The sequence below is a fragment of the Coptis chinensis genome, chromosome 6 (genome assembly GCF_015680905.1).
Source record: "Coptis chinensis isolate HL-2020 chromosome 6, ASM1568090v1, whole genome shotgun sequence".
NCBI lineage: Eukaryota > Viridiplantae > Streptophyta > Magnoliopsida > Ranunculales > Ranunculaceae > Coptis > Coptis chinensis.
The window spans coordinates 46,424,981-46,450,114 of NC_141461.1; the positions used below are offsets into that span (position 1 = coordinate 46,424,981).

Here is a 25,134-nt window from a genome sequence, read left to right on the forward strand (position 1 = left end):
GGGGTTCATTTTCTCATTTAAAAAATGGAAGGCCTCTGAACTAGTAGATGAGAACTGGAAGTTTGATATGGTGGATTTCTGGGTTCAGATATATGGGCTCCCAAGTAACCGAATCAATGAAGAGAATGTAAACGAGGTGGGGCAAAGTTTGGGCAAAGTCAAGGCGGTGGACCTACTGTGCTCACCGGAGTTCAACAAACCGGTAGCTAGGGTCAGAGTCAGGATGGATATCAAGGAAAGACTGCTAAAAGGCATAGATCTCCGAACAGAATTGGGGGAAACTTTCCCAATCACTTTCAAGTATGAAAAATTGGAAATTTTCTGTTACTTTTGTGGCTGTATTGGGCATGATCTACATTATTATTACTAGCGTGAAAAGTACAGTATGGAAATGAGGAAGTATGGGGGATCTCCAAGGGATGTAAAGAACAATTTCTCTTTCTTATTGAGAGCAAATGTGTTCTATAATGGGGCATCAAGCTCAATCCCTAGGTCAGTTACGATCTCTGGAACACCACAAAAACTGAGGTATGACCAAATTCCAGCAAAGAACAGAGGTTCACCGGTGAAACGGAATTGGAACAGGACGGGGATTTTGACAACACCTCTAAGAAGAAGACCACACGTGGAACATCCCACTGACAGCAGGACTGTGGCAGCTGAGGAGAGCGTACTAGGTTTGGAAGAGAGCAAAACGGCTCTTTTGAAAAGTCCTTGTCAGTGACCGTTGCTGATACTGGGTTGGGGGGCCCAAACCTCACTAGACTTGGTCTTGGGTCAGATACACACGTCCAAGCCCAAGAGGCACGAGATGGACACATGGGCCTTTTAAATATGCAAGGAACTAGCTATGGGGCTTTGGTGGTCTAGAGGCCAGATAGGAATGGGTCGGGGTATGGAACTGGAAGAGGACATGGGTAAGGAAAGCGGATCGGTGGACTTGACGCTAGGCCTAGGTTATGATCCAGCTTCTGGAAGGTTTGCATCTAACCTAGATTCGGAGTGTGTAAAGGTGGAAACAGGAGACCTAGGCTTGGAGGGTGCTAGCTTGGGAACTGGAAAAGCAAAAAGGAGTGATTATACCTCGCTGAAAAATAGTGCTTCTCACCTTACTGAGGCAATTATTCCTCACCTTGATTACAATGAATCAGATGGGACTAAGCGTGCCTCCATGCAAACTGGACCTGTTACACCATATTTTTGTTTCATTGGGCAACCAACATGAGGGAAAAGGGGAAAATTTGTGGTGGCTAGAAGAGGAAATAAAAGAGGTTTTTTCAGATGCTTTAGAAAGGAATCAACAGAGTCTGGTGTGGGGAAAAAAAGGAAAGTGTTTAGCCTCTCAGGCAACGGTTTAGAATCAGAAAGTATGGGTGATCATGGGTGGCAAAGGATTAGTTGGAGGCTGACAGTACAGAAGTCGAAGAGGGCTAAGCTTGAAGCTGATGATCTGAGGTCAAGGGGAATGGGAAACTTGCTGATACCGGAAAATGCCCCTATTATCCCAGTATCGAGTGAGTCGATGGACTCAAGTGTACCATCTGAAGGTTCGCTGGATTCTAGTGAGCCCTCTGTAGATGAAGGAGGGGACATCCCTGAAAAAGACATTCCTTCATATGCTTTTACAGAGGAAGAAGAAGATTATTCGTCAGAGGTAAATGTCTACTCAACAGATGAAGAAGAAGAGGATCCATCTGATGACGAGGAGCAAGGTATGGTGGTGTATAATGAGAATCATCAAGAGCAGGTATCAACTGGTAATGCCCCTCGTGATTTGGTTTATGAGTCTGAGGATAGTATCTCCCAACCTCAGCCTCTTGCTTTTGATGACTCAACGGTGGTGAAAAGTCTCAATCCCAAGTTCAAAGAGTAGTGGAAAGGCAAGAGAACCAAGAAATCAAGGGGTGTGTATAGTGGTTATGGTAGTGGTGTAAGAGTAAAAGGCAACAGTAGTGAGTCAAGTAGTAGTGGAGGTCTGTGTGGTCCTCCTCCAGGGTTCGCGGCGGCTGTCCCCAAACAGGTGCCTCACCAAAAATGATACAAGCCTGGAATTGCCAGGGAATAGGTTCCTCCATAGCAATTCAAAATCTAAAGGATTTGGTGATGCAACATCAACCTGAGATTATTTGCTTGTCTGAAACAAAAGTAGGAGAGAATAGGATAAGGCAGTTAAGTAAGGTGATTAAGTATGATAATTCCTTTTGTGTACCGGCTAATGGGATGAGAGGTGGTCTGGCTATGTTTTGGAAAGAGGGAGTAAATCTGGAGGTTCTAGGAGCTACGACAAACCAGATAACAGGTAAACTCTCAGATTACCACAGTTCTATTTCTTGGTTTTTTAGTTTTGTCTATGGGGAACCTAATGCACACCTTAGACATAGATTCTGGACTGAACTTAGAGAAACTGCCCCTGCCATACCTGGCCCTTGGATCATCTTTGGAGATTTTAACGCTATAAAATCTCTGGATGAGAAAATAGGGGGCAGAGCTGTTTTTACCAATTGCATGCTTGATTTTAATTCTCTGATTAATGATTTGAGTTTGATTGACTTGGGGTATAAAGGCGCCAAGTTTACCTAGAATAACAATAGAAAGGTGAAAGACAACATCTTTGAAAGGCTTGATCGTGCATTTGCCACTGCTGACTGGATGGATCTGTTCCCCAATATGGTGGTCAGGAATGTGGCTAATGCTACATCAGATCACATATCTCTTATGATCCATCTCAAGCCAACAGTGGAGAATGCGGAGAGGCTTTTCAGGTTCTTTGACATGTGGCTAAAGGATACCACTTGTAAACCTGTTATTGATGAGGCATGGAATGAGGTCACTCATGTTATACCTGATTAGAGGGTTAGAAACAGGCTAAAAAATACTGAAAAAAGGCTTACTACTTGGAACAAAAAAGTCTTTGGTAACATATTCCACAATATTAAAAGAATCCAAAAGGATCTGGATAGGGTTCTTCAAAAAGCTTTCAATCCTACCTGCAACCATGAGAAAGCAAAACAGCTGAAAGCTAGTTTGTTTGAGTGGTATGAAAAGGAGGAAGACTTCTGGAAACAGAAGTCTAGCCAACACTGGATCAAAGAAGGTGGCAGGAACACCAAGTTCTTCCACCTATCCACTGTTTACAGAAGGACAAAAAACCATATTGATAAGATTAAAGATAATGAGGGCAGGTGGAGGGAAGGAAGGCAAGAAGTGGGTCTGGCAGTGAAAGAATACTGTGATGGTATTTATACCTCTAATGAGCTAGATACCAATGAAGAAATTCTTACTATGTTCTCTCCCTACATTACGAAAAGAGAAAATGAGATTCTCACTCTCTGTCCTACTGGGGATGACATTTGGAATGTGGTAAAGAATATGGGGGCTCTTAAAGCACCTGGACCTGATATGTTCTAGGGATGCTTCTATCAACAATGTTGGGATGTTATTGGTCCTTCTATTATTGATTGTGTAAAAAAAATTTACTCAAGGTAGCATGAACCCTAGTTTCAATGAGACTTTTATTGCTCTTATTCCAAAAATCTCTAATCCGGATCATATGGTTAAGTTCAGACCTATTAGCCTCTATAACTTCTGTTACAAGATTATAGCAAAGATTCTGGCTATTAGACTCAAAGCACATATCAATAAGATTATCTCCCCTTTTCAAGGTGCATTCATAAAAGGGAGGAGTATTGGAAACAATATTGGCTTAGCCAGTGAGATCTTTCATAATATGAACCATATGAAAACCAAAAAAGGGTTTTTGGCCCTTAAGATGGATATGGCTAAAGCTTATGACAGAGTAAAGTGGTCCTTCATTGACAGTATCTTTCAAAGGTTGGGGTTCAGTGATAAGTGGAGACTCCTCATCTCCCAATGCATCACAACTATTTTCTATAGGGTGCTGCTGAATGGGTCTCCCCTTAAGCAGTTTAATCCGGATAGAGGCCTGAGACAGGGAGATCCTCTCTCCCCATACCTGTTTATTCTGGTGTCAGAAGCTCTTTCAAGGATGATAGCAAAGGCAGAGAGTAATGGAGATATACAATGGCATTAAAATCAGAAGGAATGCTCCTCATATTACTCATCTACTGTATGCTGATGATCTTATCCTTTTCACTAAAGCTACTCTAGCTGAGAGTGGAAAGCTTAAGAACATCCTTAAGGACTACTGCAAAGCTTCTGGACAGAAAATAAACTTTGATAAGTCTAGTATCTTCTGTAGTAAAAATGTGCACCGGATGCATAGTTAGATGTTAAAAAGATATTGGAAGATGAGATTCTTTGATAGAAAGGACAAGTATTTGGGGGTTCCTATAGTCCTCTCCCAAAAAAAAGGACTTTGACTTCCTAGTGGACAAAGTGCACAACAAGATAAAAGGGTGGAGGGCAAAAGTCCATTCTCAAGCTGGGAGAACAACCCTCATACAAGCTGTAGCACAGGCTACACCTCTTTTTGCTATGGCCACTTACAAACTACCTCGATCTATATGTCAAAAGATTGACAAAGTTTGTAGGAATTTTTGGTGGCATGGGCAGGAAGACAGCAAAAGTATCCACACCATAGGGTGGGATAGTATATGCAAACCTAAGGCCTTGGGAGGCCTAAGGCTGAGAAAAGCTGGGGACATGAATATGGCTATGCTGGCAAAGCTGGCCTGGAAAGCTCTCATAGATAACACTTCTATATAGGTAAAAACCTTCCTAGCTGCTTATGCGAAGTCTTGGTTTGATGTTAAAGCTGAATCCCCACCTTGGGCCTCTTGGTTTTGGAAGGGAGTCCATAGGACCATTGTCACCAAATACGGCGTTTTTTTGAAAAAAACGCGTTTAAAACCCGAGATATTGCCAAGGCGTCTGGTTCCAGTTTAAAACCCGGGTTTTAAAAAAAAACGCGTTTTAAACGTTTTAAACTCGTTTTAAACTTAAAAAACGTTTAAAACCCGAGATTTTGAAAATCTCCCGTTTAAAACTTTTTTTTTTTTTTTTTTTTTTTTTTAAACGCTAGAAAAGAAAAGGGTTTTGGAGTTTACCTTTTTGAAGAGTGGGCGTTAGATTGACTTATTGAGACCGTTCTATTTTGTTTTGAACTATTAATAATTAATTGAAAATTTTAAAGTTATTAACTTATTTGTAGTACTTAATTATGCCATTATGGTTGGTAATTAATAGTATCTTATTTTGAGTAGTGTTTTGGCACTGAATCTAAAACTTCTAGTATTTGGATGAGTAATGATAATTTGATACTTTCATGTATTTGAATTTTCTTTCATTTGTATTATTATTATTTTTATTTTATGTGTCTATTTTTTTCTACTTTTATAGAAAATCAAACTCCTTATCTATTATATTATTTATCATCGGTTTTTACCGTTTCTTTTACGTATTATACGTTTTAAACCCGTTTTACCGTTTTAAACCCGTTTTTTATGCCCCACGTTTTTTTACGCTTTTTTTTCCGTTTTTTTCCCGAGACGTTCCGTTTAAAACACAAACTAAGTTTTTTTCAGGTACACCGTTTTAAACCTGTACTGTACTTGGTGACAATGCATAGGACTGCTAGGGATATCCTACCAGGGGTTGTTTGGAGCATTGGCAAAGGGGACAAGGTCAATGTCCTGAAGCAACCTTGGCTCATGATAAATGAGGCCCCCATCTAGGGCAGGGATCGGGTCGGGTTCGAGTCGGATATGGCTATATCCGAATCCGAATAGTTTCATAATATCCGAATCCGAATCCGACCCGAACCCAACTAACCCGATCGGATAACACTAAAAATTCAAAAAAAGCCCAAAAATTATATCCAAATCCGAACCCAAACCCGACATACCCGAACCTGAATCCGACCCGATTATATAAACGGATATAAAAATTGACCCGAACCCGATGTATTCGGTAATCGGGTCGGGTAGAATTCGGATCTACCCGACCCGATTCCCTGCCCTACCCCCATCAAACTGGTAGAGATGTTACCTAACAGACTAGACCTTGAGAGCCTAAAGGTGAGGGATTTGATGCTTAGGGATGATTCTGGATGGGACAATCATAAGATTGCAAGGTTGTTCCCATTTGATATAGCAACTCTCATCAAACAAGTGGTGATTAGACCCTATGCTTTGGCAAGTGACTCAGTCAAATGGGGGGGCACCAGGAATGGTAGACTTTCTGTGAAGTCTACTTATCATTTCTTGAATAACTCTGGATGGCAAGGAGGTCCATCCTCCTTTAACACTGAGAGCATCAAGGCTCTATGGAAAACTAAGTTGCCAGCTAGTACCCAGCTGTTCCTATGGAATCTGTATATGGACATACTCCCCATAGGGGACGTACTGACCAGACACAACCTTAAGGGAGACTATGTTTGTCCTTTTTGCTGGACTGATCAAGAGGACCCAAATCATTTGTTTTTCCAATGTGAATGGATTAAGATGGTTTGGTTTGCCTCTGATTTGGGAGCAAGAGTGGATGAGAGAGCAACTCTGACCATTAGAGATTGGCTGGACGAGTTTCTAGAGTGGACTAAGGCCAAAGATCCTGGTAGGGCAAAAAAGGGTCTGCTCGCATGTATTCTGCTGCAAGAGATATGGGAGATGAGAAATAAAGCAAAGTTTGAGGATAAAGCACCCAACAGAGAGGTCTGTTGCATAGGACCTATGCTAAGAGGAGTAGAAGCAGCCAAGCTTTTACTGATACTCAGGGAGTGATCACACAACACTCTAACCCCCCTTTTTTATGCAATAATTTGGATTACAATACCATGTTCCCTATGATAGAAGAGAACACTTTAGTAATTAGATTTGATGCGGCTTACTGCAGGTATAAGAGAGCTGCTGCTGCGGGGGCATTGGCTTGGGATGGGGAAGGCAACCTGGTGGGAGCAGCTACTCGAAGTTTTGAAGCAGGCAGTGCTGAGGAGGCTGAGATGGTGGCAATGGAAGTGGTAGCCAAGTTAGCAAGAACAACAGGCAAAACTTCGTTTCTTTTTTAGGGAGACTGTAAGTAGGTTGTACAGAGCTTACAGAGCTCCTGTAGTTTAGATTCTCTGAACTGGAAATTAGGCTCTATTAGGTGTATGATTAAAGTGGGCATTCAAAAATCAAGATGTGAGCCTGCTGCCTGGACATATGTTGGAGAGTAGTATTGTACCTTTGATGCTATAATATATATATATATGACATGTTTCTACCGAAAAAAAAAAAACTTTAGCTTGCTGTTGAATCTTAGAGGCTCTTGAACCGTTTGACACGTATGAGATTGGCATTTCTAGTCTGAACAGGTAGAATCATAAAGAGGGATTTTGATTGGGTGTGTGTTTTTATTGATCTGTGTTGTTTGAATGTTCTCTTTCCCGTTCGAACTATTTGGCTCTAGTATTTCTCTTTTATTTGTTGATTACCATTTTTATTCAGCCCTCCCAGATCAGCAATTTGAATGAATGTTCCTATAGCTCGGTATTCCACAGTTCCTATAGCTTAGTAGATTCACGGTTCACATATACCAAGCAAATGTGACACCAAACTTATCACGAAAGTCAAGTTGCAAAGACATTAGTCTCTTCAAAAGACAACTATAAGTGTATTTCAGTTATAGATGACATTCAGCAAATTTTCAGACTGCAAATATTAAAAACCAATTTGCAAGCAGTAAATCGGTACAACGGACATTACTAACAAAAACAGTCTGCAACCATACGCAATATATTACATTTTTTTTGGAAAGCAAATGCAAGCAATCTAGCAAAGAAGCTGAAGTGTTTAGGTTTTTGTCTAAACAAGGAAGTAATGAAACAAATGAACTCATAGTTGGAAGTATAATTTGAGACCTCGAGAATTCTTTGAACAGTTCCATATCTACAAAAAAAATGGTACAGTCAAACAAACAAAACAGTTCTTGCCAACTACTGAAACTAAGCTTACGAAATTTCTCAGGACAGAATTGAGAAAACACAACAAGCAGATAAAATGTACTCTAGGAAATACTAAGGACTAGAAATTAAAACTGCCTCGACCTTCTGAGTTTCATACTCGAACCTCCTCACCAAGATTCTGCATTTCAGTAATAAGTGTGAGGGAGTGATATTCTCATTCAGGAATATCAAGCACGTGTTAAGCATAACAGAAATACCATACCGACCTCTGACTTCGTTCCCCGAACTGCCTTCAGAGCGACCTACTTTATCAGCTCACACACCCGAGCTATGAGATCGCTCTAGAATAGATCAACTGGCACATCCTCATGCAGAGCATTCTATCTCATGACGTCATCCTTTGTCCAGATGCAATCATTACCAGGATAACCCTTACCACAATATATGAACTACTACAACCACTCCCCATCATTACGGAATTCCTACCAACACCAGCCCTACACGCATCCCTGATCTCAACCACACATCTGTACTCGTCAATACACGTGTTAAGCAGATCTTCATGCTCAACAACTATAAATACCTCCCACATGAATTACGTCAGACCTGATTCTTCCCTCCCCCCAGAATTGAGCGATAGATACGTAGGCAGTTCGCTCAACAACGAACTTGGTTTTTCCAATATTCAACCCCCTTCTCCTCTTAATCTTGTATGTAAGGGAAAACTAAAACGCTCCTTTACATTGGCGCCGTTTGTGGTCTCGATTTCTTGAGAAACCACTTTACATAAACAAAAATCTTCAAGCCCACGATGCATGGCAAGCCTCAAAGCTCAAATCCACGCTTTTTAATGTATGATGGCAGCACATGTCCCGGTCAACACGTAGCTCAATACATTCAGAGCCTTGCACTCTATAGTGCAGTTATTATACTCTATGCATTTCCAGAATTACTACCGCATCTATGGTGTTAGCTCACACTTTTTACAGATCGATCAAGCTCCAAACTAGGGGCTGGGAGCTAGCTATAGCCATCTCCAGACTGGGGCTCATTATTGCCATCTAAACATGTTCAGTTATGTTATTATGCTCCATGCATCTCCAAAATTACTACTGTTAGTTCATACTAACTCTTTGGTGCTAGCTCGCATCTTTTACAGGTCAATCCAGCTCCAAAGCTGGGGCTAACTATAGTCACGCCAATTCAAGGCTAGCTATCAACTACATCCCGAGAGGTTGCCCCAGCTCCTGTTGTCAAGACCCTAGAGGTCACCTCAGCTCCTGTTGACATGACCCCAGAGGTCGCCCCAGATCCTGTTGACAAGACCCTAGAGGTCAATCAAAGCTCCAAAACTGGGGCTACCTATAGTTAGGCCAATTCAAGACTAGCTATCAACTGCGATCTCCAAATCAAGATGCTAACTAAAGCCACCAACTCACTAGCACAGACAAACTCACTTGGGTCCTGACGCCCACCTGGGTATAATGCTCACTCGAGCTAACATGCTTCTTAGTCTCTACAGTTCTTACTAGTTGATGACCTGCAACTCTAGGATCAACTCAGTGAGAACGTTCTCCATGAACAACACGCTTTCTTAAGCTAACACGCTCTCTTGAGCTCATAGGCTCCATAGCCTCTCCAATTCTCACTAGTTGAGGACCTATAACTCTAGGATCAACTCAGTGAGAACGCTCTCTACGAGGAACACGCTCTCTTGAGCTTATAGGCTCCATAGCCTCTCCAATTCTCACTAGTTGAGGATCTATAACTCTAGGATATGATTAACTCAGTAAAAATGCTCTCTACGAGCAACACGCTTTCTTAAGCTAACACGCTCTCTTGAGCTCATAGGCTTCATAGCCTCTAATTCTCACTAGTTGAGGACCTATAACTCTAGGATCAACTCAGTGAGAATGCTCTCTACGAGCAACACGCTTTCTTAAGCTAACACGCTCTCTTGAGCTCATAGTGTAACGCCCTCATTTTATTAAATGTCCAAAATTAATTATTTTGCAGAATAATAATAATAATAATAATATAATATTGACTAAGCTTTAAGTTAAGTGGAGTGAATATGTATGTTTGACTTTTGGAAAAAAAAAGGAAAATAGTTTGCTTGATTTAAAAATGATTTAATAGGAAAGTTTTTAAGTTTTAAAATAATGTGTATAGTTTGTATTAATAAGGAAATAGGGAGAGAATAATTCCGAAATTTATGGGAGAAAATATGGAAAGTTTCTTAAAGTAAAATATGGCAGAATTCTTTACAATGGTATGGTTTTTCAAAAATGGAGGTTTTAAGAAAAACTAATTTTTTCATTAGAACTAGACAAGTTAAAATAAAGAAGAACTGAGCACGGATCATGCGTCTTCTAGCTGGCTCGGAATCATTTTTCTTTCATATTCTAGATACGTTTTTCGCGATACAGGTGAGTAGTTATTTTGCTATTTTTCATCGAACTTATAGTTTAGTTTTACGTGTATACAGACATATTTGTCTGTCCAATGTTTCGTCCATTTTTATTGCTCATTCTCCTGTTATTTTTGGCGTCCTGTCATATTATTAAACTCTGTTGAATATTGGAAATTGAAATTGAACTGTTGAAGAAGCTTGATTGGGCCCGTTAATGGTGGCGCAAGCCCAGGAGACAAAAATCGTCCTGCATAGTTTTTACTCTTTTTTTGTTGTGGTTTTAAATTCCTATTATTGTATTGATTGTGGATTGTTGGTTTGATGTTTGGGTGATTGTTGGGTGGGGGATGTCGAAGCTTGGAATCAGGCATTAATGGCGTCGCCTGTTATGATGTTGGTTGAACTCTTGATGTTTTGTTTTTTTGAATTTGTCGGCTTGAATGGATTGTTGGTGATGGGATTGGGTAGGGTGTGTGTGAGGGCTATTAATGGGTGCTGTTGAAGCTTGGAAAAAGGTTGAACAGGTGTTAATGGCGGTTGGGGTCGAGTTTGGAGGTGAGGGGAATCGGGTTTGGTAGGTATCGGAAGATGAGGTTTTTCACAAGGAGCAAAACCGCTATGATGGGGGTGGCGGACGAGTGGTGGTTGGTGGTGGAGGAGAGATGCTGCCGGCTAGCGCTGGAGGTGAAGGAGACGACCTGTTCCTCTTAGTTGGGCTTGGGCCAAGTTTCTTTTGAGTTTGGACCAGTTTGGTTTAGTTCTTTGGGTCCCGATTATATTTGGTTTGGTTGGGCTAGTTCTATTTTATTTGCTTGGGCCTAAACCTTTGTTAGTTGTTGGGCCGAAATTAATCTTTTGTTTTGGGCCAGTTTAGATTAGTTTTCTCAGGCCAATTTGGGTTAATTTTGTTCTTGGGCCGGACCGGTTTAGTTTAAGTTTCAGACCAGTTTAGTTTAAGTTTTGGACCAGTTTTAGTTTACGTTTTGGGTTGGTCCATATAACTTAAAATAGATCCAATGTGGTCTTTAAATATGTAGATTTTTGGGTTTTGGTTTTGGGCTTTGATTGTGGACTGTGGACTGTTTAATTGTGCTACGTTTTATGTTGTAAATTGTATGGACAAAGCAAATGCTAAAATGTTATGGAAGCCTGTATAAATTGGTTTGTCATTATCTAATTGAGATTTGACGTGAGTAGTGTGTAAAATATATAAATATTGGCACGTAACAAGATGAGAATTCTTATATGACTTAGATATATACGTTTTTATGATAATTAAATTATATACGGACTTAGATTCATGGACTTTAGTATTGGGCTTTGATGGTGAATTGAGTTCACATAAATATATTGAACGAATACATTACATGACTGATTACTATTATGAGTTGCTACTTAAATGAATTGTAGTATTTATGAAGGCTTGAGATATTCCATATGGTGTAGTACAATATATGATTAGCACGTGAAATAATAAGTTTTGAGATTTGATATAGAGATACTTGGATATCGTGCAATGAATAGTATTGGCACGTGATAATGTGGATTGTATTATAACGAGAAACGTTGAGCTTCAGTACAATTAAGTATACTGGCATGAGATAGAACTAGAATTATTATGAGATATAAATGTATGACACCTGAATAAATTACGTAACGAAAATCCTAGAACCTAGCTACCACAACTCATGTGATTTGCCCTTATGATGGGCGTATGTGATATGATTGGCCCTTATGGCGTTTCAGTGAATGTGAATGGCCCTCTGGCATAAGTAATTTGATTGGCCCTTCTGGCATAGCTAAATAGTGGCTTGATTATTCCGTTCGCAAAATTAGAACGAGACGCGCGATATTTTTATGCAGAATAGTGGCAGTACTCACATAATGGCTTTCGTATGAGGGTTACCTGGTATGCAATATCCCGCTTAGGGTAACTACGCACGGAGTGGTTCATTATGTGATGGGAGGCATGTGGATGTACATGTTCGGCGTTAGGTAGCGATTGTGGTAGCCAGAGAAACTAGGTAAGACATAGATACGACGTGATTTTAGGGACACACAAAGAAAGCCTTAAATAATATAATTATGGTAATATGTTGGTTAATGATATATCTTTAAATATATGATTGTATATGGTTTTGCAGAAGGGTGGGTCAAACTAACTACTTCTGCAGAGACGACCCACTCTGTAATTGAGCATGAAATGCGATAAGTATAGAATATGCTTGGTTGGTTATTAGTTTAGTTAGAACCTAAGGCGCCTCGGTGGATGAACTAAATACCTTTGTATTATTGTTGGGAAGCTAAGGCGCCTCAGTGGAGGAACTATCTGCCTTAATTATTATACTTAAGGATGTTGCATTATTCATTGGATGTTAAGGCGCCTCGGTGGAGGAACTAACTGCCTTATTTATTGGGTATATATATGTATTAGTATGATTTGTATTTTAGGGCTACTCACACCAGCATTGTTTATAATGCTGACCCGATTTGCATGTTTGCTTATCGGGTGTGTTCATTAAATGAACATAGTTGATAAGTCTTGACATAATTAATGTTAAAGAAGGTTGGTTGCTGCTTGTGGTTTGCGTTAGCGTCGCATTCAGGATATGTTTTGTTTTCCCTTAAGGTGTAATAGATTTTAGTTGAGACAAATGTTGTTTTGTATTTTCAGTTGTAATTATAATTAAAGAGGGTTGAAAGGAGATTTGTAATTTAATCATATTTGTGAGTTTTTGGTAATGAAGATGACTTTTGTTTATCTTAAAAATTTTATTGGTTTTTAATTATCCGCGTAAATAGATAGATGATAGGTTTTTGGAAGTGGAGAGTGCATCACACCTCGAAAATCGAAGAGTCGAGAACAAATATTGTTTTTTCGAATTCTGTCGAAATTCGGGGTGTGACACATAGGCTCTATAACCTCTCCAATTCTCACTAGTTGAGGACCTATAACTGTATGATCAACTCAGTGAGAACGCTCTCGACGAGCAACATGCTCTCTGCGAGCAACACGCTTTCTAAAGCTACCACGCTCACTCGAGCTACCATGCTCCATAGCCTATACAGTTCTTACTAGTTGACGACCAACAACTTTAGGATCAACTAAGTGAAAACGCTCTCTACGAGCAAAACACTTCCTTAAGCTAATTCTCAGGGCTCTTAGCCCATACATGCTTTATTTATTGTGGACAAAACAATAGGTACAAGCAGTTAAGCATAAGCAAATGACATGCATTCCATAAACATCCATAATTTGAACTGCCTGAACAAACTAAGGAAACCAGTTCACAAATCCACCGATCTACTAGGACTACCCAGAAATCCAGGTCGGTCTTCTTACAACTTTTGAAACTGTCGAACTGCCACTAGCGTGGAAATCAGTTCGTTCTGTATCTGTACCAAAAAGGCGAACTGCCCAAGCAAGCCTAGGATACCAGTTCTATTGTTTTTACTCTCTTACTAAGAGGTAAACAGACAATAGACATAACAGGAGCAGCACTAGTCGAGGGAGCGTTCCTCACATCTCTAGGTACGACAAGCACACTCGTACCCAGAGACCCTCGCTCACACTCCTCTGACAACTGCAAGTACTTCTCTTCAAGCATGACATATTCTCTGCACACCCGGTCATATACACCTTGCGCCTTCCGCACAACGCCCTGGCATTGCTTAGCGTAATCTGTCACAATCGCCAGCTTTTCTCGCAAGTCCATCATTGAACTAACCAACACTACCAAAGAGCTGTCTTGTCTTTTCAAATCCCGAAAAAGGGGCGGCGCATTTTCTCCTCAACTGCTCAGATTCGCTCACGTGCCAATTATCACCCACATCAGTTCATCATGCACCACGAACCGACCTCCATAGCACAGTTGGTATTTCCATTCACATCAGTTCGCTTCTTCACTCATGCTCAATACGCGCCACCGTTTTCTCTTAGCAGATCGCTTCAATGTACATCACGACCCACTGAGAGGGGGCTATGTGAGGGAGTGATATTCTCATTCAGGAATATACGTGTTAAGCATAACAGAAATACCATACTGACCTCTGACTTCGTTCCCCGAACTGCCTTCAGAGCGACCTACTTTATCAGCTCACACACCCGAGCTACGAGATCGCTCTAGAACATATCAACTCGCACATCCTCACGCAGAGCGTTTTATCTCGTGACGTCATCCTTTGTTCAGATGCAATCATTTCCAGGACAACCCTTACCATAATATATGAACTACTACAACCACTCCCCATCATTACGGAATTCCTACCAACACCAGCCCTACACGCATCCCTGATCTCAACCACACATCTGTACTCGTCAGTACATGTGTTAAGTAGATCTTCATGCTCAACAACTATAAATACCTCCCACATGAACTACGTCAGGCCTGATTCTTCTCTCCCTCCAGAATTGAGAGATAGATACGTAGGCAGTTCGCTTAACAACGAACTCGGGCTTTCCAATATTCAACCCCCCCTTCTCCTCCTAATCTTGTATGTAAGGGAAAACTAAAACACTTCTTTACAGTAAGTCTGGTTAATAAATGGAGTATAACAAGGTAAAGTTAAAATTTCAAAAGTCATATATATATATAAACCTGATGCATCATGCATCTCGTCCAACTGTTGAACCACAATGGAATCATCATGAAAACCTTCATCTGTAAGAAATTATGGCACCCAAATGCCTAAGAAAATCACCTAAACCAAATAATTTAACTCTTCCAATAACAACAGCATATAAAGAATTTGAAGGAAATACTACACAAAAGGAAAGCTCCAGAAAAGTCTACATGCACAAGCAACAGTAGACATAATGTGTTTCCAACGAAACTAGGATTCTTGGTTGAAACCCAACAATAGAAATCAATATAACTTTGTAACTTCAGCTTTCAGTCGGTTGTTTAGATAAGTGTAACAAGATCACCCAAACTAAATGCTAAAACTTTTCGAGTAACAATACAGAATAAGAACTAAAAGGGAACTCCAAAAGATACCTTAAGATACCTTGAAGTTGCTAAGGACCAGAATTCCATATTGGCTTATAAAACTGGCTTTACGGGAATAAGATTTCCTGCAAAAAGTACAAAAATTATCTATAAACTAAATAAACAAGGCATCGAGAAATAACAGATAACTTGAACAGGTAATACTAGAAGAAATACCATATTCGTTGCCCAACCCAATTTACAGAACTGTAGAAGCTGCTGCCTTGTCGAATATGTATCTGCAGACGATGGAAAGAAATGGTGATCACCATAGACCCATACGTTACACTTAATTGAGAGTTCCTAGGTGACAAGTTGCCGAATCCAATACTTTGCACTTATTCCAACTAGTATGTTCACATCAAATTGCTTAAAAACATGAAAATAAGACACCATATAACATATCACATTGATAAAGAATCAAGGGAAAAACAGAGAGAGAAAAGGCAGAAGCATACCCGCATATCTCCTACGGCTTTCAGAAATAAATCTGTAACACTAACACTTATTTTTCAGAAAATGTCAAAGCATTATCAAGCACTCATATTTGGACGATATAACTCCACCCCAAAGTAATGAGTGATGGTGAGTTACAATAGAGTAGATCAGAGACAGTAGATTGAAAGAAGGGGAGTCGACGAGCTTATTAAACACCTTCTCTGCATGAACAGAGTTTGTTCTTACTTAGACTGAAAAAAAGGCATGAACAAAGTTTGTTCTTGCTTGATCAAAAACATCTGGAAGCAATGATGCTGGAATGGAGTCTTCCAATGGTTTCAACGGGCTAGCACTCTCTAAAAACTCCATAATATTCTTGGCAAACAAATCATTAAAAGGCATTGTGGAATAAAACATTACCGTAGTAAAATTCTCTTAAAAAACTGGGAAGAATTCTGCATGAGTAAAAATACCCGTATCTTCGAATTTTGAGAGTTTAATGAAATCCTTTCTGCAAAACTATTCAAGAAATCACCAGGCATGTACTGATTATTATTTTTACCCACTTCACAGATCGAACTATGAGACCGAACCTCATCTAAACATAATCATCACCATTTAAAGGATGTCTCTCCTCTAAATTATAATTATCAACTAAACACATATAGGAAAATTCTCATAACCTGTAAAACCTTCCCAGTCTTTTGTCCTGTAAAACCGGAACAGCCAATCCAGACGTGATGAAAGAGTGGAGCTGCTAAAATGTATTCTCCTCACTTTTATGGGCTGGAAAATCAGATTTATGAACTCAAAAAAATAACAAAAATCTACGAAGGGGTGGAGCAGAGCAAAATGGAGACAATATATAATGTAACTCCAAAAAAAAATGGAGACCATATATTATACAAGTTTAGTTTCTCTATTATCCTAATTCAGGTCTGCCTGAATTTTTCTAAGAAAGAACCACACTGTTGCAAATGGAGAAGGATAAGCCCGAATCAATCAATTCCCATCCCTTTAGCATTACCTTCTTCACCTCAAAATTTTATTAATATTCATGCTAAATTGTGCTATATATGGAGATTTGAGAAAGAGAAAAGAAATGATACCTTTCAACCAACCCATGTCCTGTGAAGCAGCTTATGCAAGGCTTAATTCCGATATCAATAATAGCCAGTTACTTGGCTCGCTGAATGAGGAAGCTAGTATTTGGTTTCCGCATTCGCCCCCTTGGTATAAGCTGAATTTTGATGGTACTTTCGACAAGAATACGGAGCTGCTGGGGCCATTTGTCGTGCTGGAGATGGGAGGATCCAAGGGACTACATACAAGCGTTTTCTTGCTGAGGACGCTGAGCAAGCTGAGTACATAGGCGAAGAGATAGCTGCGATGGATGCTGGCAATACAGATGGGTCTACAACATGTCATTTTCGAGAGTGACTGCAGAAGTGCTTTGCTAGTACTGGCTGATAGTACTGTAACTGATGTAGGTTGGAAAGTTTTTTCCATTGTATGTCATATTAAAACTCTAGTTGCAGGAATTAATTACTGCAAATTTTGTTGGATCAATTGGCACATGAGATTGCTTCCTAGGCTATAAAAGGAGCTTTATGGACTCAACTTCCCCTTAGTATTTCCAACTTTGTAACTGATATTACTATGTTCTAATATATAGATAGAGTGGTGGTTATCGAAAAAAAAAAAAAAACCCTATGTCCCATGAGGTATTTTGAGGTATTGTTTCAGACGGCCGCTTATGTAGTATTGTCAATGTGGAGATTTCCACTAACACATGCATCTATAAGAGAGACTAAGACCACATTAAAAGGAAAAAACAAAACTTGACTTGGACAACAGTTACAAAGTACAAAACAGATTATTGAGTATCTCCATATCTGGGCTAAATGCCTAATAAGTTGACCGTCCAAACTTCAGAGTGTGAACATATTCACTCTTGAGAAACTGCACTCCCTCCCCACACACACAAACACAACCCTTTTTGTTTTTTTCCTTCATTCTGAAGCAAATATCTCAGTTGCTTGTCAGGTGACTTTGGTTCCAAATAGATCATGAAGTGAGAATCTAATATTGCAGGGCACAGAAAACACAAGATGAATTTGTCCAACCCACCCAACTTTACGAGCCCTGGATGATATACTCATTTGGGCTCAGAGAAAAGGGAAGTACATTGTTACATCAGGTCAAAGGCCCCAAAAATTTATTTCCAGAGTTATACTCATATGTCACACCTTTGACGTTGCTCCACAACCTATTAGATGGAAATACGTTAGGCCCCAAAAATTTATTTCCAGAGTTAAGCTTTCAGATGGAATACTCAAAACGGCACGAAGGTATAACCATATTTCGCCAGTACAGGACCGAAATCAACTAAAGATACAACTTCTGATGTCAGTTCGGCTTGAGAAGCGGATAAAGATGGGAAGTTGTATTTGAGAAGTTGATATAAATAAAAGTTATGGTACTCTAACCCCTAGTTGTTTAAAAAAAAAAAGGTTAAATATATAGAGTTCGGCTTGCATTCAGGATGGTTTATTAAAAAGACGATACACGGAAGGATGAATTATCGCCTAGAAATGGATCCCACTTAAACACAACAAAACCCTCAGTGAAGTAAATGAAATTGTTCCCCCCCCATGTCAAAGACAAGGAACTCCAACATACTTGAAGAACGCTAACTTCCGATGTCGACTATAAATTTTCACGACAAAAAAAGAAAATTGGACCGTGGTACGCAGACAAAATTGCCTTTCGAATATATCCTACATTAAAAGCACTTCCACTACCATATTCATCTTTGAAAGAGTCTAAACACGGAAGACATATCTCGTTATCAAGTGACAAAAATGGATTTACTAAAGGGTTGTGGTCACTACGATGTATGAACAACTTGTTGGGAGATTTCACTAGAAAGTCACACCTCAATCTAGCTACTTTCTATCCCAAATGATTTCAACTTGGAGCTCACACCAAGAAAATCACCTACCCAAGACTTTGGTAGTTATCACAACAAACTCAAACAAGCAAAGCCACTAATTTATCATCACCCATAACAAACAAACAATAAATAGGGAAGTAAACATGCAAAGAGACACAAAGATTTAGGTGGTTCGGTAAATGTTACCTACATTCACACAAGAGCCGAGTTTCCTTTATAACAAAGATTGGAGAGTTTACAAGAGATATCAAGAATCAAGAACAAGAGGCCTCACTCAAACCCTAGCTTAATAGAGCTCCCACAATACTTAAGAAATGAATCTCTCAAAGTTGTTTCAAAACCCTATTTTATTTTCTTTATATAGGTACACATAGAAAAAGGTGAGAAAATGGGCTTTGGACCGAAATTTCGAAAATCAGTGAAAATTTCGGAAAGCATGAGTGTGGGTCGCGCCTCGGCCAAGGCTAATCTGAGCGCGGGTCACGCCCAGCTCCAGTAACTTCAGTGCATGGCGCGCCTTGTTCAAAGCATGGTTGAGCGCGGGTCGCGCCCTCTTCTCCAAACTAAAAAACTTGAAGGTAACAGGTCGGACACTGGAGCAAAGCTCGACGGTTCCACAAACCCAACAATCTTCCACTTGGAACCTTCGAGATTCTATATGCACATCACATCTCAATTGTAACAACTCAATTCAAATCCAATTTACTAATGAAACACTCGGCTCATCCAAGATGGTCTTCAAGTAAGAAGACCCGACGAAGTTGAACACTTCAACTTCATCTTCACAACACCCCTACCATGACATAGACATGTCTCCGTGGTACTCCATGAATAACACAATATCCGTTTCACCGCTTCCCAATGATGTTTGTCAAGGTTAGCTATAAACCTCCAAGCAACTCCCACTGCATGAGATATATCCGGGTGCGCACAAACCATGTACCATCACCTAGGGGCTTGTTGGAAACAATGCAAACTTTTTCTTAGCTTGCGCATCATATTATCTTTATCCTTCCGTAGGAAACCTAACAGTTGTCATGTGTAAATCTCCTCAACATGATCACAATGGAGGTGAGCAGTTTTCACATCTAACTGCTTAAGATTTAAACCTTCCGCTACAACAATACTAAACAGTGACTGAAAAATATTTGGAGAGAATACTATGGCCATATATCTCTTGGAACCATCATGTTCCTTCTCGACTCGATACACCCATTTGCTACGTAGAGTCATGTCCTTGGGTACTTTGGCCAACTCCCAAGTGACACTAAAGACGAGGGACTTCATCTCATCATGCATAATAAGCTCCCACTCGCTAGCATCACCAACCTCCAATGCCGCATCATATCAATGAGGTTCACCATCATCAGTAAATAAATAGGTGGAGGGAGGATACTTCATGCTCGGTACAGTTTGCCTGGATAACCTCCTTAGTGCACGAGATGGAGATGGACTTGGTGGCGTAGTCTCTTCACCCGAGTCACTACTATCATCATCTGACTGTGGAACTTCCACAACACCACGACTTATATAAGAGCCTTCTAACTCAACATACTCAGTGTCACTGTCTGTAACCGACTCCATGGGTTGTGCTTCTTTTCTGTCCTTGTATAAAACCATCTCACTGAACAAGGCATCTCTGCTTCGAATAATTTCCCGGTTTTGGTCATCCCAAAAACGATAACCAAGATCATCATCGCCATATCCAATGAAGGTACACTTGACATCAAGATTACTCCTAGCTTGGTCACTAGTGTGTGATAACCGTAATAATAATAAAATCCTAAATATTAATGTTAACAACACTAATACGTAATCCTACTGTTCTTATGTTTGAATCAATTCTTCTTACTCCCAAAACATAATCATGCAATATAATGAGTAAGGATTCATCCACTCTTAACTCTCTAGACTTAAATCGAATTCAACTAATCAAACCCAAAAGGAACAATGGTGAGAGTAATGATTTGATGTGAAATTTCTATACTACCATTCCCAACACAAGAACAATAATAACAATAAGACATAATTAAATTAAACTGAAATTAAAACTAATTTAGAACTAAGATTGTGAATAACTAATTATGAATTTAAGACAACTAAATCTAAATAAGAATTTAAGCAATAATCTAAATTGAAATGAAGAACTAATACTTTATTCTAAAAACTAAAATATGATTCTAAACTAACTAATTGAATGAATGTAAAAAAAAACTAGATCTAGATCTAAAAACTAATCTAGATCTATCTTTTTCTAACCCTAAATTCCATTAACATTAGCTTCCTAACCTAACTACCATTAACAAAGAGTCAAGCTTTTGTTTTTATACTTTCAGATCCAAAAATCGTGCATGGGCTTGGAGCCATGTTTTGGGCTGGAAAATCGGGCCCAAAACCCAATTTCTTTAGTCCAAAATGGGCTCTTCAGCTGTAGTTGGCTTCGACAGATGTTTCGTCTACTTCTACTCCTCTGATTGGGCCAAGGCTTAGACTATTGGAAAGCTCTTTTCGAGCCGGTCGTTTTGACATAAGGTAGGCCCAATTCCGAGGTCTGAGTCCAAAGATATGGTCTTGGAAGTTCTCACGACTTTGTGCATTGTTTCTGCCCGCGTGGACTTTGACTTTTCAGCTTTTGACCGGGCTTTACAAAGGCTTTGTCTTCTTGAAAATTGGCCTTTAATCACAGAACTCCTTAGCAACCAACCTTTGCTCCTTTATCTCACTAAAGTGGCACATTTCTGCACATAATAGACTTTGAAGCCTGAAATGCATAAAAATACGTAATCAATATTAACTCTTACTTATTATTCACATAATTGGTCTAAAAGTACGATTGTTAAGGGGTTAAAACTACAGTTTTGGGCTCTTATCAAACCACCCCCAAACAGCATTTTGCTTGTCCTCAAGCAAAGATGAGAAATTAGAATAAGTGACCAAAATGGAGTTTATCTACTACTCGTTTATTTGAGTGCGATTGCATTGACCATATGCAACAAGGCCTTAAACCACTAGGAATTCCCTAGTGGACGAAGTTATAGCCTCGTGAGAGTTTTTCGATGAAGGTACTCACAAACTTCATCTATACTACAACGACTAAGAAATAAAACTATTGTTTCCTTATTTATGTCTCAATTATCTATACATCTTACTAGCAATGAATACAGAATAATCATGTCGAAACCTAAGCTAATATATGCATAATAATCAATCATCTACGAATAAACATATATACAATGAGTAATGCTATGAAATGCAGTAACAGGTCCGTTTATGAAACTTTGGAATAGCGTCCTTAAGTAGGTTCTCACATAAAAGTCAAGACAAAAATCACTCTGATTTTTCCACTCAAGTTTTGCTACTCCAGTGTGCAGTGGGCATACTTTACCTTAGAATCTCAATGACACACAAGGAAGCCGAAGTTGATCAAACTTACTATCCCACTAACCTATTCCTAATTGAGCTATATGTCTTTATTAGGTGTTGCGGGGATTAGGAGATGGTTTAAGAAGGAAGGAAATGTATATTTAAAAGGGACAAGTCTGAGATAATAGAGTCTTCATATTATGTAACTAGAGAAAACCTTGTTATTTACTTTTGCTTCTACACTTTGTTTCCATCCTTAGCCATTTTTTTTTCTTTTTCTTTGGCTTTTGACTCCTTTTATTCAATTTTTTTGGAGTTTTTATTTTATTTATATTTATATTTTTCTTTTCTTTGGATGAAAACTTCTTTTCTTTATTTTTCAAGCAATTAACTAACTTTTTGTTTACGGGTTTTCTCTTCTTCTTTCTTTTCTTATTCTATTCTCAGACTTATCTAAATTGGGTAGGTTGAATTTTTTTATTTTGTTTTGTTTTGTAACAGGGTAAAGGATTTGTGGTTTATGGAAGGCTAAAGAAAGGCTCAGAGGGGCGACTAGCGGAAAATAATTCATAGGTTTGAATTTCTGGCTATATCGATCCAAAGAGGGCCTAAATTCTCGCTTAGGATATGGCATAGTGATCAAGCAAGTGGACGTGTGATTTCTCTATCCGGATTTTACTTCTCCCTTGTGTCATTTCAAAAATGTTTCACTCATATAAGGCTTTAGGCTATATTCTCACAGGATTTGTAGAATAAGTAATCTAGTCTAGATTTCAGAAACTTACTACCAAACAATCATAGATACTCATGTAATATATTTATAGATAGATGCAAAGATTATTACCTACATATTAACCTAAGTTTCTAAAAACTATTCTAATGCAAAAGCTACGTGAGACTTCTAGATTATTAAGAGCATAGAGAAAGAAACAATACCAATATTCCTAAGTGTATAGCATAAAATTTTTATTTTTATTTTTATTATTTTTAAGACAAATAATACGTAATATACAACCTAATATGTGCTTAACATTTACATCGTATTTCTATACCACCCCCAAACAATTTGGGAGAAGGGGGTTCATGAAACAATTCAATAGCACAATTAAATTATGTAACTAACTAATTTTTATAATTTTTAACATTTTATAAATAAAAGTGCGTAATTTACATCCTAAAAGTGTCTAATTTTTGCAAATGTTTCTATCCCACCCCAAAACAATCGAACGCTTTGTCCTCAAAGTGGAAAGAGATAAGGAAAGAATTTACCATAGAAACGTGGCAAAAATTGGCAGTACCTGTAACAGAAATATTGTAAAGATGATATGATAATATGAAGCACAATTAAACTGGTACGTACTAACTAGCACAAACTCTACTGAAGTAAACATGACAGGTTTAGGGTGGCAACATGATTTAAAATGAATACCAAAATACGCCACCCCCAAACAAAATTGGAAAACTCTTTTTAAGTTTGAAAATTTTGTTTGGTCTATACTCCAGAAAGTTGGTATTGTACGAAAACTTGGGTCTTTTAAAGTCAGATTCCCTAGACTTACAAATATATATGTATTAAAATGTAGTTTACCATATATCAATAATCGAAAAAGTTGTGGGTCTTTCCACAAATAATTAACATGGAATGCACCATCAAACAGAATTAAGCACCAAGATTTCCTATGACGTAGCTTAGTGGAATGAGAGCAAAGCCTTATAGATCTAAAACCTAATTGAGCATACAGTTTCTTCTTTGTCCTCTTACGAAGGGGATGCCAAGTAAATGAACGTGAGAAAATTGATAGTTGTGGAAGATACGTAGGATGTGGATAATTTTGAGAAGGAAAAAATGGAAAAAATGAAAATGTGTCAGGTGGCTTGTCCTTGGGTGTTACTTCTTCACCAGTTGGTTTTAGATAGTTATGAAGCATACGAGAAACGCCAAGGTCAAGTACAAACTCAGTGGTTCTTTGAAAAGGTAGAGGGCGAGGAACATTCGTGATGGAAGGTGAATGAGTGACATGAGGATGTGAGGTGGGTGAATGGTGTTAAACTAGTGTTCTTAGGTCTATATCATCAGAGGCCTTGAGATATGCAAGACATTCCTCAATAGGTGGGTAAGAAGAATCACTGGGATAGAGGGCGAAAAATTCTTCTTCCGTCATGGTGTCAAGAGATGAATGGATGTCAATAGGAGAGAACTTCATGGTGACAAAGAAGGGTTGCAAAAGAGTCGAAGGAAATCCTCCTTGATGTTATCTACGTCTAGGGAGTAGAAATTGTGATCCTTGTCTTTTTCCATAAGAGGGGTATCTACTAGTGTGGGAACTAAAGTGTCAGCCGCACTAATGTGAGGTACAAAACTCTCAATGGACTTCACTTCCCCTTCTACAGGCAAACCTAGTTGTCCCTGTTTTTGTCTAAACATGTTAACTTCTACAGAAAGATTTCCAAAAGAAAGAGTCATTGAGCCATCCCGACAATTGATTTGGGCATTGGCGGTTGCCAAGAAAGGGCATACTAAGATGATGGGAATGGAATCATGAGCAACTTCGTGTCAAGAATAACAAAGTCTATTTGGATAGTAAAATCCACGAACTTTAACGAGAATATTTTCAACTACACCCTTGGGATACTTAATAGAACGATCGCTAACTGCAAAGTCATTTTGGTTGGTTGAAGTTTTGTTAGACCTAGTTGTTTATATAAATAAAAAGGGAGTAAGTTAACACGCCCCGTGTCTAATAAAGCGGTTGTTATGAAGGTATCACCTAATGTGCATTGTACAGTAGGACGACCAGGGTCCTTGTACTTAACAATTCCGTTATGTTCAGATAAAGAGGGATATTGTTCAGTTAAGAATGCTTCGTGGGGTGATAAGAGCCCAAAACTGTAGTTTTAACCCCTTAACAATCATACTTTTAGACCAATTATATGAGTAATAATTAAGAGTTAATACTTATTACGTGTTTTTATGCATTTCAGGCTTCAAAGTCTATTATGTGCAGAAATGTGCCATTTTAGCGAGATAAAGGAGTAAAGGTCGGTTGCTAAGGAGTTCTGTGATTAAAGGCCAATTTTCAAGAAGACAAAGCCTTTGTAAAGCCCGGTCAAAAGC

The 25,134-nt window shown here is 39.0% G+C and overlaps 1 protein-coding gene and 1 long non-coding RNA gene across 5 annotated transcripts; one reads left to right on the top strand and one right to left on the bottom strand.

The window, feature by feature from the left end:
* The first annotated feature begins 2,034 nt into the window (after nt 1-2,034).
* LOC147493257 (uncharacterized) lies at nt 2,035-3,408 on the top strand. Its single transcript, XM_086567796.1, has 3 exons — nt 2,035-2,555; nt 2,679-2,826; nt 2,950-3,408. Exons 1-3 carry the CDS (start codon nt 2,035-2,037, stop codon nt 3,406-3,408), a joined length of 1,128 nt encoding a protein of 375 aa, XP_086423922.1.
* A 4,263-nt stretch (nt 3,409-7,671) lies between these two features.
* LOC147493258 (uncharacterized) lies at nt 7,672-17,343 on the bottom strand. 4 transcript variants are annotated; one of them, XR_015198964.1, is made up of 4 exons: nt 16,810-17,343; nt 15,440-16,486; nt 15,272-15,348; nt 7,672-7,844 (listed from the first exon to the last, which is right to left on the bottom strand). It is a non-coding gene; the product is annotated as an uncharacterized LOC147493258 (long non-coding RNA). The 4 variants fall into 4 exon arrangements; XR_015198965.1 differs by lacking the exon at nt 7,672-7,844 and adding an exon at nt 14,742-14,935; XR_015198966.1 differs by lacking the exon at nt 7,672-7,844 and having other exon boundaries at nt 15,001-15,348; nt 15,440-15,501; nt 15,721-16,486.
* Nucleotides 17,344-25,134: the final 7,791 nt, after the last annotated feature.